The 18,295-nt window shown below is 47.6% G+C and overlaps 1 protein-coding gene across 2 annotated transcripts in view; it reads left to right on the plus strand.

Moving 5' to 3' along the window:
• The window catches only part of LOC138258813 (peptidoglycan recognition protein 1-like), a 70,933-nt gene that overhangs the window by 40,744 nt on the left and 11,894 nt on the right, over nt 1-18,295 (plus strand). For both annotated transcript variants that reach the window (XM_069206061.1, XM_069206062.1), the window contains exon 4: nt 8,964-9,082. In XM_069206061.1, the coding sequence (XP_069062162.1) occupies nt 8,964-9,082 (119 nt within the window). The remainder of the gene's footprint in view (nt 1-8,963; nt 9,083-18,295) is intronic.

An 18,295-nucleotide genomic window follows, 5' to 3' on the forward strand; every position in this document is an offset into this window, starting at 1 on the left:
ACTGCAGGTTAGAGTGTCAAGACCCAGGATTGGCTGTGCACAAAGGAAATCCTGGAAGAGTGCACAGGAGCCGGAGCAGCAGCAAATCACACGGTACCCAGCAATGCAGTCTAGCGTGGGGAGGCAAGGACTTAAATCCACCAAACTTGGACTGAAGAGTCACTGGACTGTGGGAGTCACTTGGACAGAGTTGCTGAGTTCCAGGGACCACGCTCGTCGTGCTGAGAGGGGACCCAGAGGACCGGTGATGCAGTCTTTTGTTGCCTGCGGTTGCTTCAGAGCTCCTGGTGCAGAGAGGAGGCAGGCTACCCCCAGAGCATGCACCACCAGGAAACAGTCGAGAAGGCGGCAGGATAAGCGATACAAGGTTGCAGTAGTCGTCTTTGCTACTTTGTTGCGGTTTTGCAGGCGTCCTGAGCAGTCAGCGGTCGATCCTTTGGCAGAAGGTGAAGAGAGAAGTGCAGAGGAACTCTGGTGAGCTCTTGCATTCGGTATCTGAAGAATTCCCCAAAGCAGAGACCCTAAATAGCCAGAAAAGGAGGTTTGGCTACCTAGGAAGGAGGATAGGCTAGTCACACAGGTAAGAGCCTATCAGAAGGAGTCTCTGACATCACCTGCTGGCCCTGGCCACTCAGAGCAGTCCAGTGTGCCAGCACACCTCTGAATCCAAAATGGCAGAGGTCTGGGGCACGCTGGAGGAGCTCTGGGCACCTCCCCTGGGAGGTGCAGGTCACAGGAGTGGTTACTCCCCTTTCCTTTGTCCAGTTTCGCGCCAGAGCAGGGCTGGGGGATCCCTGAACCGGTGTAGACTGGCTTATGCAGAGATGGGTACTATCTGTGCCCATCAAAGCTACTCCTCCCCAGCCCTGACACCTATTTCCAAAGGGAGATGGTGTAACACCCTCTCTCTGAGGAAGTCCTTTGTTCTGCCTTCCTGGACCAGGCCTGGCTGGACCCCAGGAGGGCATAAACCTGTCTGAGGGGTTGGCAGCAGCAGCAGCTGCAGTGAAACCCCAGGAAAGGCAGTTTGGCAGTACCCGAGTTCTGTGCTAGAGACCCGGGGATCATGGAATTGTCCCCCCAATGCCAGAATGGCACTGGGGTGACAATTCCATGATCCTAGACATATTACATGGCCATGTTCGGAGTTACCATTGTGACGCTGTAAATAGGTAGTGACCTATTTACAGTGCTCGCGTGTAATGGTGTCCCCGCACTCACAAAGTCCGGTGAATTTGCCCTGAACGATGTGGGAGCACCTTGGCTAGTGCCAGGGTGCCCACACACTAAGTAACTTTGCACCCAACCTTCACCAGGTGAAGGATAGACATATAGGTGACTTATAAGTTACTTAAGTGCAGTGGTAAATGGCTGTGAAATAACGTGGACGTTATTTCACTCAGGCTGCACTGGCAGGCCTGTGTAAGAATTGTGAGATCTCCCTATGGGTGGCAAAAGAAATGCTGCAGCCCATAGGGATCTCCTGGAGCCCCAATACCCTGGGTACCTCAGTGCCATATACTAGGGAATTATAAGGGTGTTCCAGTATGCCAATGTGAATTGGTGAAATTGGTCACTAGCCTGTTAGTGACAATTTAGAAAGCAGAGAGAGCATAACCACTGAGGTTCTGGTTAGCAGAGCCTCAGTGAGACAGTTAGTCATCACACAGGGAACACATACAGGGCACACATATGAGCACTGGGGCCCTGGCTGGCAGGGTCCCAGTGACACATACACTAAAACAACATATATACAATGAAATATGGGGGTAACATGCCAGGCAAGATGGTACTTTGCTACACAACCACCCCAAACGAAGGACAATAAGACTAGCCATGACCTGATGAGTCTTCATTGTCTAAGTGGAAATATTTGGAGAGTCCATCTGCACTGGAGTGGGTACTTCCAGGTCTATGTTCCACTGTATAGTCCATTCCCTGTAGCGATATGGACCACCTCAACAATTTAGGGTTTTCACCTTTCATTTGTTTTAGCCAAAGTAGAGGTTTGTGGTCTGTCTGAACAATGCAGTGAGTGCCAAACAGGTATGGCCTCAACTTCTTCAGTGCCCAGACCACAGCAATGGCCTCCCTCTCTATGGCAGACCAACGCTTTTCTCTAGGGGTCAACCTCCTGCTAATAAAAGGAACAGGTTGATCCTGGCCCTCAGAATTGAGTTGTGATAAGACTGCCCCTACCCCTAATTCAGATGCATCAGTTTGAACAATTAATTTCTTGGAGTAACATGGGCTTTTTTAGGACAGGTGCAGTGCACATGGCCTGTCTCAGCTCCTCAAAAGCTTTCTGACAGCTAGCTGTCCACAATACCTTTTAAGGCATTTTCTTGGAAGTGAGGTCATTAAGTGGGGCTGCTATGGAGCCATAGTTCTTAATGAACCTCTTGTAATACCCAGTGAGGCATAAGAAGGCTCTCACCTGGGTCTGAGTTGTAGGGGAAACCCAATCTATGATAGTTTGGATTTTCCCCTAAAGTGGTGCAATCTGTTCTCCACCTACCAGGTGTCCCAGATAAACCACCTTCCCCTGCCCTATCTGGCACTTTGAAGCCTTGATAGTGAGGCCTGCCTTTTGCAGGGCCTCCAAAACTTTCCATGGGTGGACCAGGTGATCATCCCAGGTGGAGCTAAGGACAGCTATATCATCTAGATATGCTGCACTAAAAGCCTCCAACCCTTGTAGGACTGTATTCACCAACCTCTGAAAAGTGGCAGGTGCATTTTTCAAACCAAAGGGCATTACTGTGAATTGGTAGTGTCCTCCAATAGTTGAAAATGCAGTTTTTGCTTTAGCATCCTCTGATAACTTGATCTGCCAATACCCTGCAGTCAAATCAAAGGTGCTTAGATACTTGGCAGAAGCCAGTGTATCTATGAGCTCATCTGCCCTGGGTATAGGGTGAGCATCAGTTTTAGTTACCTGGTTGAGACCTCTGTAATCTACACAAAACCTCATCTCTCTTTTCCCATCTTTAGAGTGAGGCTTTGGTACAAGCACCACAGGAGAGGCCCATGGGCTTTCAGAATGTTCAACCACTCCCAGTTCAAGCATTTTCTGAACTTCTTGTTTTATGCAGTCCCTGACATGGTCAGGCTGCCTATAGATCTTACTTTTCACAGGCATGCTGTCTCCAGTATCTATAGTGTGCTCACACCAAGAAGTGGTGCCTGGCACAGTAGAAAAGAGTTCAGAAAACTGACCCAGGAGATTTATGCAGTTGTCTTTCTGCTCAGCAGTAAGACAGTCTGCCAACACTACACCTTCTACTAGAGCATCCTCTTCTGTGGAAGAGAAGAGCTCAGGGAGAGGGTCATTCTCTTTTTCCTGTCCTTCATCTGTTGCAATGAGCAGGGTGAGATCTGCCCTGTCATAGTAGGGTTTTAGGCGATTGACATGGAGCACTCTAAGGGGACTCCTGGTAGTGCCCAGGTCAACCAAGTAGGTGACCTCTCCCTTCTTTTCAACAATAAGATGGGGTCCACTCCATTTGTCTTGGGGGTCATTCCGACCCTGGCGGTCATGGACCGCCAGGGCCGGGGACGGAGGAAGCACCGCCAACAGGCTGGCGGTGCTTCAGGGGCAATTCTGACCGCAGCGGTAAAGCCGCGGTCAGAAAAGGTAAACCGGCGGTTTCCCGCCGGTTTTCCCCTGCCCCAGGGAATCCTCCACGGCGGCGCTGCAAGCAGCGCCGCCATGGGGATTCCGACCCCCTTCCCGCCAGCCTGTTCCTGGCAGTTTACACCGCCAGGAAGAGGCTGGCGGGAACGGGTGTCGTGGGGCCCCTGGGGGCCCCTGCAGTGCCCATGCCACTGGCATGGGCACTGCAGGGGCCCCCTAACAGGGCCCCATTAAGGGCAAAGCAGACACTGAAAATCGCGACGGGTGCCACTGCCACCATTCGGAGCCGGCTTCATCGTTGCTGGGGCTTTCCCGCTGGGCGGGCGGGCGGCATTTTGGCGGTTGCCCGCTCGCCCAGCGGGAAAGTCAAAATGACCGCCGCGGTCATTTGACCGCGGTGCGGTCTTTTGGCGGTCTCGCCCGGCGGGCGGCGCCTGCCGTCCACCGGGGTCGGAATGACCCCCTTGGAGTGCTCTTGGGGCCACAGGCTCCAATACCCACACCTTCTGTCCTGGTTAGTACTGAATCAGAACAGCCTTCTGGTCATGCCCTTGCTTTTGGAGCTCTTGGCTGGCCTGAAGGTTTTTACTGGCCTTTTTCATGTACTCAGCCATTCTGAATCTTAGGCCGAGTACATAGTCCACTATGTCTTGCTTAGGAGCTTTTAAAGGTTGTTCCCAACCCTCCTTTACAAGTGTTAGAGGACCTCTTACAGGGTGTCCAAATAGGGGTTCAAAGGGGCCGAAGCCCACTCCTTTCTGGGGTACCTCCCTGTAAGCAAAAAGGAGGCAAGGTAACAGGACATCCCATCTCCTCCTGAGTTTTTCAGGGAGTCCCATTATCATTCCTTTGAGAGTTTTATTAAACCTCTCTACTAGTCCATTTGTTTGTGGATGATAAGGTGTGGTGAATTTGTATGTTACACCACATTTCTTCCACATGGCCTTTAAGTATGCAGACATAAAGTTGCTACCCCTGTCTGATACCACCTCTTTTGGGAAACCCACCCTGGTAAAGATTCCCAGGAGGGCTTTTGCCACTGCAGGTGCTGTAGTGGTCCTTATAGGAATTGCTTCAGGATATCTTGTGGCATGGTCCACTACCACCGAGATAAATATATTGCCTGAAGCAGTAGGAGGGTCAAGGGGGGCAACTATGTCAACCCCTACCCTTTCAAAGGGAACCCCAACCACAGGCAGTGGAATAAGGGGAGCCTTTGGTGTGCCACCAGTCTTGCCACTGGCTTGGCAGGTCACACAGGACTTACAAAAGTCTTTTGTGTCCTCTGACATCCTAGGCCAGTGAAACAGGGGGACAAGCCTTTCCCATGTTTTAATCTGACCCACATGTCCAGCCAAGGGAATGTTGTGTGCCAGAGTTAGGAGGAACTCTGTGTACTGCAGGGGAATGACCAATCTCCTGGCTGCTCCAGGTTTTGGATACCTTGCCTCTGTGTACAAGAGGTTGTCCTCCCAGTAAACTCTATGTGAGTCACTGACATCCCCATTTTGCTGTTTGACAGCTTGCTGTCTTAGACCCTCTAATGTGGGACAGGTTTGCTGTGCCACACTCAGCTCCTCCCTGGCAGGCCCCCCTCCACCCAAAAGCTCAGCAGTGTCTGCTGCCAGCTCCTGTGGTGAAGGTTCTGCTCAGGGGGGGGATTCTTCTTCCTCAGAAGTTGAATCATCTGTAGAGGGAGGGATAGTGGGTAGGGATTTACCCTTACTAACCATAGCTTTAGGGAGCACTTGGTCCATTGTTCCAGGATCCAAGTCACCCTGTCCTTTTTGCTTTTTGGCCTGAGCCCTTGTCAAAGCAAATATATGCCCAGCATTGCTGCATGAGCCTCCAACTCCACTTCTGTCCAAGCTGATGTCTCTAAATTGTTCCCTAGTAGACAGTCTATGCCAGGGTGCCCACACACTAAGTAACTTTGCACTCATCTTTCACCAGGTGAAGGTTAGACATATAGGTGACTTTTAAGTTACTTAAGTGCAGTGGTAAATGGCTGTGAAATAACGTGGACGTTATTTCACTCATGCTGCACTGGCAGGCCTGTGTAAGAATTGTCAGATCTCCCTATTGGTGGCAAAAGACATGCTGCAGCCCATAGGGATCTCCTGGAACCCCAATACCCTGGGTACCTCAGTACCATATACTAGGGAATTATAAGGGTGTTCCAGTATGCCAATGTGAATTGGTGAAATTGGTCACTAGCCTCTTAGTGACAATTTAGAAAGCAAAGAGAGCATAACCACTGAGGTTCTGGTTAGCAGAGCCTCAGTGAGACAGTTAGTCATCACACAGGGAACACATACAGGGCACACTTATGAGCACTGGGGCCCTGGCTGGCAGGGTCCCAGTGACACATACACTAAAACAACATATATACAGTGAAATATGGGGGTAACATGCCAGGCAAGATGGTACTTTCTTACAGTGGCCTATGTCCAGTACATGTGTAAAATGGCGTCCCCGCACTCACAAAGTCTAGGAAAATGGTCCTGGAGGTCATTGGGACACCTCTGCTAGTGTAGGGGTGCCCTCATACACAGGTTCCTTGCACCCTGGCCTCAGGGATGGAGGTCCTGCTATAGGGGTGACTTATAAGTTACATGGTGCAGTGTAAATGGCAGTGAAAGGGTCCTGTCTTTGGCCGATGCAGGTAGTGCCAACTTGTGCATAACAACCCATGAGCTAATGTATGCCAAGTCCCCTGCCCTGTCTTTAGCCCCTGTGGATCGTGCCAACCATGCTTGAGATTCCATGAGCCATCGTGTGCCCCTTACCTGTCCTGACTTAAGCCCCTGCGGATGCTGCCAACCGCGCGTGAGAACCCATGGGCCACTGCGTGCCCCTTACCTGTCCTGACTTTAGCCCCTGCGGATGGTGCCAAACTGTGCATGAGAACCCATGAGCAACTGTGTGCCACTTCCTCCTGTCTTGTCTTTAGCCCCTGCAGATGGTGCCAACCAAGCTTGAGAACCCATGAGCCACCGCCAGCTCTTACCTGTCCTGATGTTAGCCCCTGCGGGTGGTGCCAACCTGTGGGTGACAACCCATGAGCCACTGTGTGCCACTTTCCCTGTCCTGCCTTTTCACACAGGCTGCAATGGCAGTCCTGCAGAAGCCTTTCTGTGGGCTCCCTATGGGTGGCAAAAGAAATGCTGCAGCTCATAGGGATCCACTGGAACCCCAATGCCCCGGGTTCCTAGGTACCATATACTAGTGATTTATAAGGGGGCACCAGTATGCCAATTTTGGGTGGAATACTGTGTCGACAGTAACCAACAGCCAAATTTAAGGGAGAGATCATAACTACTGGGGACCTGGTAAGCAGGATCCCTGTAGACAGTCAAAAACACTGACAAACAGGCCAATAAGGGGGTAACCAAGCTAGAAAGAGGCTATTTTCCTACAGTGCAAACCTGTGGATGAGGACACATAAGCCACCATGTGCCACTGTCCTGTCTTTAGCCCCTGCGGATGGTGCCAACCTGAGAGTCAGAACCCATGAGCCACTGTGTGCACTTCCCCCTGTACTGTCTTTGGCCGATGCAGGTAGTGCCAACATGTGCATAACAACCCATGAGCTAATGTATGCCATGTCCCCTGCACTGTCTTTAGCCCCTGTGGATCGTGCCAACCATGCTTGAGATCCCATGAGCCACTGTGTGCCCCTTACCTGTCCTGACTTAAGCCCCTGCGGATGCTGCCAACTGCGCGTGAGAACTCATGGGCCACTGTGTGCCCCTTACCTGTCCTGACTTTAGCCCCTGCGGATGGTGCCAAACTGTGCATGAGAACCCATGAGCAACTGTGTGCCACTTCCTCCTGTCTTGTCTTTAGCCCCTGCAGATGGTGCCAACCAAGCTTGAGAACCCATGAGCCAACGCCAGCTCTTATCTGTCCTGACTTTAGCCAGCGGATGGTGCCAACCTGTGGGTGACAACCCATGAGCCACCGTGTGCCACTTTCCCTGTCCTGCATGAGCCACCGTGTGCCACTTCCCCTGTCCTATCTTTAGCCCCTGCGGATGGTGCCAACCTGTGGTTGAGAACCCATGAGCCACTGTGTGCCACTTCCCCTGTCCTGTCTTTAGCCCCTGCGGGTGGTGCCAACCATTGTGTGAGAACCGACTAACCACTGTGTGCCACTTCCCCTGTCCTATCTTTAGCCCCTGCGGCTGGTGCCAGCCCGTGCGTTCCAATCCACTAACCACCATGTGCCACATCCCCTACCCTGTCTTTAGCCCCTGCGGGCAGTGCCAGCCATGCTTGAAGGTCCATGGCTTCAAGAGCTTCAGATCTTGAAGAGGGCAGTATGAAGCACACTGACAGCTTCTGCCCAATATACTAGACAGGGAGCTTCGGCCTACTACACCAGACACTGACGCTTGGCTATTAAGTTAACATTTGAGGCTGTAATTGTATCCCTTGGACAGAATCTGTGACAGTACTGACTAAAATGAAGATAATTATCTCATATTTGCTCAAAATATCACATGCTATAGGACCTGGAGTTGTCAAACATATTACTTAACTTGAAAAACATATTAGTAATGTTTCTTTTTAAAAAAACAATGTTATTAATTTTCCTTAAAAAGAGTAACAGTGTTTGGACAAAATGTAAATTGTGCATGATGCATGTGAACTAGACATTCTGGATCTCACCATCCTCCAAGAGTGGGGTGCAGCTGTTGAACCTCTCTGTGCCCAGACAGGCAAAGACTTACAAGGAAATACTTGAGTGAGCTGCAGTAGTATTTGGAGTCTGTGGTTCCAGAGACAAGACCAGTCCTTGTACAATACCAGGGATTAACCCAAGATCCATTGAGTTCCAAAGGCCTTGGTGAACTAATCCGAAACCTACCAGACATTAGCACAGCCCCTGCTCTGACTCCACACAAGTAACCTTAGCTAGAGAGGGGAGATGGGTCTCATTCCTGACCTTCCGGGGGTCGCGCAGCGGCTCAGGCATCGCTTCCACATCCTTGTTGAAAATGCTTCACCCACCAACCATCTCTGAGATCTCAGCCCCCTGCGCCTTGTGCAGCAGGAACCCGTACAGTCTTGGACTTCCAGTTGAGCTGTTGGCTTCACAAGAGAAGACTTTCAAAGCAACAGTTTGATGCCATTTGGTTTCAGTGGCTTCTCTGCTGTAGTCCAACTACCCACCCTTTATAGCAGAGGGGCCCCTTAAACTATTTATGTGCATAATTGTGCAGTCCCCACCCTTCCTCACACTGTGTGGTCCATAAGCTTCACTGGCCAGGAGAAATGTTATTCTGTGCGCACAAGTTTTAATTTCTACTCTCAATTTGCAGCTTCCTGGTTGGTGAAGATGGCAACGTCTACGAAGGCCGCGGATGGAACAAAGTTGGGGCTCACGCACCGAGCATGAACACCAAGTCCATCGGGATCAGCGTGATGGGGAACTTCATGAGTAAGTGGTGCTTTGCAGTCACTAGTCAAGGGGTTCAGTTAAGGCGGGGCGCTTACAGCAAACACCCATAGAAACAGCCGGCATCTGTGCAAGGTGTGCATCAACCCAACACCTGATGTACACCAGAGGGCTCAGCTGACCACACAGGACAGGTAGGTTGTGACTGCCCTCTGGGAGGTCTACCTCCTGCACCAGGAGCAGCTGAAACAGCTGTGTGGCTACCCAGCCACAAGCCTCTCTGAAACCTTTGTGAGGCCTGAGTCACAAGCTTCCTGCAGCACCGCCCTCACACACGAGAAGCACCCCATTATGTAAAGGAAAAATGATATTTGAGAAGAGAGTTTAATTTCACCAGATAGCTCCAGCATTGTGTGCCGCCCACCAGTTACACCACCATGATGCCTGATGAAGGGTAAACAGACAATATAAGGATAATATATTTTGTAGCAGGAGTAGGGTTCTTTAAAAAGCATTACCCAAGGCAAAGCTGCCTACCTGCCCCCAGATGCCCATGAGGCAGCCCTTCACAGCCACCCGTGCCCTGTGTAGGTTCCACAGTGGCACAGAACTTCCAGGACCCTAGGGCCACCCTGAACTGACCTCTGCCATTGAAGTCATACTGAGCTGACTGGTGACCTTGCAGTTAAGGTGATCTGACCCTCTACCCATACCAAACTGACTCATGACCTTACTGAAGAGATATATGACTCTGTACCTATACCCAACTGACCTGTAACTCACAAACACACATGACTGCTTTTCTGAAACAAGCACTAGAAAAGGCAATAGAGCTGGGGCTGGCTACAATCCTTTTTGCTTTGTCAGAGCTTATTTCATCTTGCAAACGTTTATTGTTGGTAAACCTGCAGAGTCCTCTCAATGTAAAAGAACAACAATGGCTAAAAGCAAAAATACCTTTTTTGATCTAAAAAGCACACACTTCTGTAGTAGTCCCTGGCACTCAGTGGAGCTGGGCTGTGTGTGAGGTTGGTCCTGGAGAGACAGCAGAATGCCGTCACTCACAGTGAAGTTGGCCAATGGCTGAAGTGGGCCGACCCTTCTGCCAATAATCTATGCTGTAGTGTTTGCAAGACAAATATGAATGACAGAATAACAGACCAATGATTGAAGAAGGCACCTATTTGTAAAGATATGATATATATACTTTTAGTAAACACAAAAGGTCTTGGATGGCACCAAACCAAAAGAAGAACCGGTGTTGCTGGAATATAATTCATGGTATGTGAAAGCCTCAGAGGTTCCTTTATATTCTGTAGGATTGGGGCGCACATTCCTGTTCTCCACAGAAGGGAACCTCTCTAAGATTGGGACCCTGTAACACTCCTCTTCTCAGCTGTATGAGTACAGCTGAATATACACTTCTGTAAATAAAACTTGAGACTGGTGAAGTAACAGTTCACTTCCACTCTATGAGCACAGCTCCCCTCTGTAGGAGGCTGGCCTGGCTTGTAGTGGGAACCAATGGTACTTACACCTTGTGCCAGGTCCACTTATCCCTTATTAGTAGATTAGTAGTGTTCTAGCAGCTTAGGTTGATAGAGGTAGCGATAGTGGAGCAGCTTAGGCTGAACTGGGAGACATGCAAAGCTCCTACTATACCACTTATATCATATAGGTGCTATATCATAAGAAAAGACAATACTCAGAGTAACTAAAAATAAAGGTACTTTATTTTAGTGACAATGTGCCAAAAATACCTCAGAGGATATATGCCCTTAGGAGGTAAGTAACATACATAAAATATACACCAATAACCAAATCAGGTAAGTAAAACAGTCAGAAAGTAGTGCAAACACTGTAGAATACAATAGGATGCAATAGGCCTAGGGGAACACGAACCATATACTAAGAAAGTGGAATGCGAACCACGAATGGACCCCAGGCCTAGTGTAGTGTGTAGAGGGTCACTGGGAGTGTAAGAAACACTAAGGGAGTAAAGAATACCTGTAGGAAAGTACCATCTTGCCTGCATGTTACCCCCATTTTTTACTGTATGTATGTTTGTTTTTGCCTGTGTCACTGGGATCCTGCTAGCCAGGACCCCAGTGCTCATAAAGTATGCCCTGTATGTGTTCCCTTTGTGGTGCCGAACTGTATCACTGAGGCTCTGCTAACCAGAACCTCAGTGTTTATGCTCTCTCTGCTTTTAAAATTGGCACTGCAGGCTAGTGATTAATTTTACCAATTCTGATTTGGCACACTGGGACACCCTTATAATTCCCCAGTATATGGTACTAAGGTACCCAGGGTATTGGGGTTCCAGGAGATCCCTATGGGATACAGCATTTCTTTTGCCACCCATAGGGAGCTCAGACAATTCTTACACAGGCCTGCCAGTGCAGCCTGAGTGAAATAACGTCCACGTTATCTCACAGCCATTTTACACTGCACTTAAGTAACTTATAAGTCACCTATATGTTTAACCCTCACTTAGTGAAGGTTAGGTGAAGAGTTACTTAGTGTGTGCACACCCTGGCACTAACCAAGGTGCCCCCACATTGTTCAGGGCAATTTCCCCGGACTTTGTGAGTGCGGGGACACCATTACACGTGTGCACTACATATAGGTCAACACCTATATGTAGCGTCACAATGGTAACTCCGAACATGGACATGTAACATGTCTATGATCATGGAATTGTCACCCCAATACCATTCTGGTATTGGGGGGATAATACCATACATCCCCAGGTCTCCAGGATAGAGCCCGGTTACTGCCAAACTAACTTGCCAAGGTTTTCTCTGCAGCTACCGCTGCTGCCAACCCTCAGACAGGTTTCTGCCCCCCTGGGGCCTGGGCAGCCTGGTCCCAGGAAGGCAGAACAAAGGATTTCCTCTGAGAGAGGGTGTTACACCCTCTCCCTTTGGAAATAGGTGTGAAGGGCCTGGGAGGAGTAGCTTCTCCTGGCCTCTGGAAATGCTTTGAAGGGCACAGATGGTGCCCTCCTTGCATAAGCCAATCTGCACTGGTTTAGGGAAACTGCAGTCCCTGCTCTGGCACGAAACTGGACAAAGGAAAGGGGAGTGGCAGAAAAAAACCCAGAGAACTGGTTTGGCAGTACTGGGGGTCCATAGTGGAGCCCCCAGGATGCATGGAATTGCCTTCCCAATACCAGATATGGAATGGGGGACAATTCCATGATCTTAGACATGTTATATGGCAATATTCGGAGTTACCATTGTGAAGCTACATATAGTTATTGACCTATATGTAGTGCACACGTGTAATGGTGTCCCCCCAATCACAAAGTCTGGAAAAATGGCCCTGAACTATATGTTGGCACCTTTGCTAGTGCAAGGGTGCCCTCACACTTAGATACTTTGCACCTAACCTTCAGCAAGTGACGGTTAGACATATTGGTGAATTATAAGTTTCTTAAGTGCAGTGAAAATGGCTGTCAAATGACATGTGCATTATTTCACTCAGGCTGCAATGGCAGTCCTGTGTAAAGGGTTGTCTGGGCTCCCTATGGGTGGCAAACGAAATGCTGCAGCCCATAGGGATCTCCTGGAACCCCAATACCCTGGGTACCTAGGTACCATATACTAGGAAATTATAAGGGTGTTTCAGTATGCCAATTGAGATTGGTAAAAGTGGTCACTAGCCTATAGTGACAAATTTAAAGGCAGAGAGAACATAAGCACTGAGGTTCTGGTTAGCCGAGCCTCAGTGACACAGTTAGTCACTACACAGGTATACACATTCAGGCCACAAACTATGAGCACTGGGGTCCTGAGTAGCAGGATCCCAGTGAGACAGGCAAAAACAAACTTACATACATGTAAAATTGGGGGTAACATGCCAAGAAAGATGATACTTTCCCACACCCTCTGATCACAGGCGCCCTGTCGAGCTTCGCCTGTCCATGTGTGATGAGCTTCTCCAGTCAGGTTTTTTCTTTGAATTCCTGAACTTGTAGTTCTTGCTCCTTTCACTAGACATACCAAGACTACAAGTCCCAGAATTCAAAAAATAGAGAGGGGCTGGAGCAGCTCATCACACAAGGACCTGGCAAACTTGGCAACAATGTTACAAGTTGATTGCATCTCTGGCTTTGACCCTGTGCAGCCTTCCGCTGCCCTTCGGATAGTCCTCCAATATGTATACCACTAATATACTAGGGTTGTGCTGTGAGCTCCACATGGGACGGGGCAGTGCACAAAAGGCCTGGCAGCTTTTGCTGCTGTGGCCCTGGCCTGAATTCAGGCCAAGGCCGTAAGCAGCGAAAGAAAGCTGCTGTTTCAGGTCTCTAGTCCACCGGCCTGCCCAGTGTGTACTGCACACAGGACAGGCCGGTGCACAAGAGGCCTGAACCAGCAGCTTTCACTGCCTATGGCCCTCTCCTGAAGGCTAACCTGGCCTGACCCCTCTCAGTGCTTCTGAGATCTGGCGCATTCAGGACTCCGGGGTCAAGGGAACTCCACCTCCGTGGAATTCTGCAGAGTTTTTATTCAACTTCACTGAATTTTGCTGACTTGGACTTCATGAACTCCACCCAGGCCTATTATATACATACGTACATATAGACATACATACATTCATAGATATGTATATGATCACTTAGAGTGAGATGTGGCTCTCTGACCAACCTGCTCTAAATTACAGGGATCCCAAAATCATGCCCGCCATGTTTCAAATGTAAGTGCATTGTGAGGAAAGCTTGCTCTTGAAGGCACCCAATCAGCGCCTGCCACGTCACACCTCCAATGGCCGCCCAAACAGCACCCTCAAAACAGGGCAGCATTGGCCCACCAGTCTGGTTCACCCAGCCTGAGAGATAAACAGTGGGAATGAGCACCTGCATTTCATTGAAAAAGAAACACAAAACTCAAAGATAGTTCTACCGCTGACTCCTCACAATAGCATGAAGATATATTATTCCATGCTCACACTGTGGGGTAGGACACACTTCAGGCAAAGCTTGGCTGTTGACCACCGGTTGAGTCCCCCTTCCTGGTAGGAGTTAACAAAACTGCACCTGACAGACAATCCCAGGAAGCACACCCTCCCACTCACACACACACACACACACACACACACACACACACACAAAAGGGGCCTGCAACTCATTGTTACTGTTTCTCCCTCACTTCTAGATGACTGTGAGTACTTTGGGCTGTCAATATCCCTCTGCTGAGGCTGGTTACAAAGGATGGCCGGAGATCCCTCTGGGGTTCGCAGAAACCTATAGCCTAAGCTTCAACTTCTACTGAATGCACAACGCACCCGTGGGTTACTAATCGTGGTGGTTCCTGCATGTTAGTTAGTTAGTTAGTTAGCTTTATTTCAGTAAAATAAAATACCATCAAAGCACATGGAAAAAAGACATAAATACATCAAAGTTAAAAGGAAAAGATTATAAAACTTCTAGGTGGTAATAGCAATAGCAACTAATAAATATAACATTTCCACCACATCACAAACCTAATTTAAAAATACAATACATTATGATAAAAAACATTAAGGAATTATGAAAAACAGTATTAAAAGAATAACTACCAGCTACAACATGTCACATATTCTCACTTAGGAGCTAATTCTCATCTCCTCGCCATATTATTGGCTTTCGATTTACAATTGCTAACTCATGACAATAATAGTACTGAGTGACATGCTTATGACTTCAAGGATTTAAGTCTGATGGGCCAAATTACCTCCAAGAACTTTGCCAATGCACATGCCACATTAGCATAAGCATTTGATTTAAAAACCCTAAGAGCTAAAAACCCGCTTCCAAAACCCAAGGATCTGCAGAGTGGCATAAGCCAACGTGCTCTCGGCTTAGAATAGGCGGGGCAGAAAAATCAAATGTGTGCTGTATGTTCAACGACTCCACATCCCATCAGGCATAAATCACTGTCAGTGCCAGAATGAGTTAGTCCATTTGCAAGTAAAAGAGCAAAGGGGTAATGTTCCTAACCTCAATCTAATATAAAGTTCACGTGCTGAAGGAGATGCAATCAAGTCCATAAAGTGCTCAAATTCATAATGACATTTCAAGGATAAAAAACTGTCAGTTAAACTAAGCGAGGGAACCTCTGCTAGTTTTTTCATTTGTACACTCAGCCAATATGTATCTTTCACAAGCTGCACAGCATTTTTTGGAAAATGAGAGGGGTCCAACCAGAAATCGCTCAGCCCAAGTTTAAAAAAGGTTTCTTTAACATAATTGCACCACCTAACTTTCTTTGGGGCTTGCGTACTCATCAGGGCACTAAGCCCAGCTCTATATGGGCCAAAGATGTCCAAGGACCATGTACTGATCCAATGCATCAATGGCCTTAAGGCAGTAATATGCGAAATGGGGTGAAGATTCAAATCCAATTTAATGGGCAGGGTCGGGGAACTTCCCAGTATTTTTAATAGCATTTTCAATAAACACATTTCAACTTTCTCCAGGTCATTCAAATTACAATAACCCCATAACTCTGCACCATATAATACTGCACCCCTTGCTTGGGCTTTGTATGTTTCTATTGGAGGAGTAATTGCAAAGCTGGGAGATTTGGCAACATATCTCAGAATACACCCAGATTTTTGTTTTAAGCTCCTAACAGACGTTGATAAGTGGGCCTGCCATTTATGAGAGTCCTCCAGTCTTATTGCCAGATAATCAAAATCGGTTAATCTTTCTAAAACCTCTCCCTCCGAAAATATCTTCCTTCTTATTTTTTGTTTAGGATCGCCAAACACCATATATTTGGTTTTGGAAGTATTAGTTTCCAGGCCATGGTCTTTGCAGAAGCACGTGAACTTTTCAAGCAGATTAATAAGACCTGAGGCAGTTTGAGATAATAACAAAGTATTGTCTGCAAACAGCAGACAAAGAATCCTCACTCCCTGTATTTTGGGTGCATCACTGACACAATCCATTAAATAAGAGATGCAGGCATTAATAAACAATAGAAAGAGTGTAGGAGCCAGCACACATCCCTGCCTCACTCCTCTGCGTTCTGCAATCTCACCTGTTAGTTCCCCTTGTGTCCTCCATCTGATTCTGGCATAACTCCCTGAATGCAGCTTTTTAATGAGATTTAACATAGGGCCCGGCACTCCAGCTTTGTTCAAGACTTCACAGAATTTCCTGCGGACCTGAGACCTAAAAATGCAACAGTTTCCTGGCCTCCAGGTCCACCACCTTTCATTTGATCGTAAGGAAGCAGAAGGCCTGGTCAACCGTGCTAATCTTCTGTCTAAAGCCAGCCTGTAAATGGCTCAGTACTTGATTATCACCCATCCACACCTTTAGCCTACTCAATACCTGATAACAAAATATTTTTTGTAAGTTATCTAGGAGTCTAATCGGTGTATAATTTCCCAGTACCCCCCTCTGACCTTTTTTGTAAATAGGTACAATGATTGCTCCCTTCCAAGTTTTAGGGTGAATGCCACCTACTAGAATGGCATTTGACACCCTATTAACATAGGGACCCCAGTAAGCAAGATCAGATTTAAACATGTCCGTGGGTATACCATCCAGCCCAGGGTCTTTTCCTGGTTTTTGGGCCCTAATAGAAATCTCGGTTTCCTTAAGGGAGAAGGGGATAAGGCTAGGTATAAGTGGCAACTCCTCAGTGGGTTCATTCTCAAAGACCAAAGGAAAGGCAGGCTCACGACTGTACAACTCTGAGAAGTGGACAATCCAATCTTCAGGGGAGATGTGACAGTCAGGGCTAGAGTTTTCACTGCGCCCATTTCTGGTGACCATGGTCCAAAAGCTATGAGAGTCTTTGTCGCTGGCCGCCAGTACTAACTCCTGCCACACTGTTTCTTCCAATTGATGTTTACTAGTCTTGATTGCGGATGGATATTCACGCATAGCATGGATTATCTCAGTTCTATCTTTTGATTTTATTGCTCTTAAGAGATTGCTCTTGGCGTCTTTACATATCATACCAAACCACCTGTGGTGCGTTTTTTTCCCCAGACATTTAATCACACCCCTCGATCTAATAAATAACTCTCTTATAGCAAGAAAAAGACCCCCATGCAGGTCCATTACCTCATTCGGGGAGCATGGTGAGGTACTAATAGGCAGTTGGTAAGTAAGAACTAGATTGCAGAGTTTTTCCCATAGTTTATTTGAATTTCGAAATGAATCCCATTTTAAGGTGCGCTTGTTAGAAGATACCTCTAAGGAAAGGGAGACGTCATGATGTAGTTGCGCACCTTTTTTCAAGAAAAGCTGCCTATCATATATTACCAAGAGAGGGGCATGATCGCTCTTATAATGATCACCCACCTTAAGGTCTTTAAAAATATGCCATAATCTCACATCAATGAGTACAAGATCGAGAATGCTGCTATAGGACCCTCGAAAATACGTGGATTTCGCCGGGGCATCAGATGGAAAACGACCATTCCCTGGGCGAAGGCCATGAGTTAACATAAGATCTATAACTTGCAGGGCCCTGACATTAGAATTCGGCTGCTTTCTCTGGGACGTGTATGATGGAATGTTCCATATCCTATCCTCTATCTGAGTGATTTCTAAAAAGGCAGAGTTAGGTTACAGGGACACATTAAAGTCACCAGCTATAATAATAAAATGGGTCGAGCAATGGTCTAGCAAAAAAAACATTCAAACTCTGAATGGTTTTAGACGTTTGCTTTGGGTGATCTGGTCCGTTGTAGACATTAATACAAAGTAACGGTAAGTCTTGCTTTGTCTGAATAGACAGGTCATATATATCAGGTGACTCCACATGGACTTCTCTAACTTTACCCACCTCTGATATTCATATCCAAGTGATAAGCCCTCCTGCTGCTCTACCTGCAGAGGACCGCTTGGCTTCCTTACAAAAGGAACTAAATCCCTGTCTATATATATTTGTGGTAGCCCAGGTTTCTTGGAACAAGCATATACTGAATTTGTCTATGTACATCCCCCAATCAACATCGTCTTTTTTGTTTCTGATTCCTGCCACATTCCATGTATAAAATGTGAGGTTAATGACTCATGGACCCTAGAGCTCTCATGAGAGATCACAAAGGAGTTCACTCCAACCTGACTCTGTATGAGTTGTAATTTAGATATAATATTTTTAGATGACAACGTCAAACTCTTCTGAAAGGAAGAATCTAAGATCCAGTCTCTAGCTACATTTATGGTCGTTTTAGAAATGGATGAATTGCTGTCCTTAGAGATTGTCCAAAATGACAGTCAATCAATATCTGATAGTGCACCTGATG

Source organism: Pleurodeles waltl, chromosome 9 (genome assembly GCF_031143425.1).
Source record: "Pleurodeles waltl isolate 20211129_DDA chromosome 9, aPleWal1.hap1.20221129, whole genome shotgun sequence".
Classification (NCBI taxonomy): Eukaryota; Metazoa; Chordata; class Amphibia; order Caudata; family Salamandridae; genus Pleurodeles; species Pleurodeles waltl.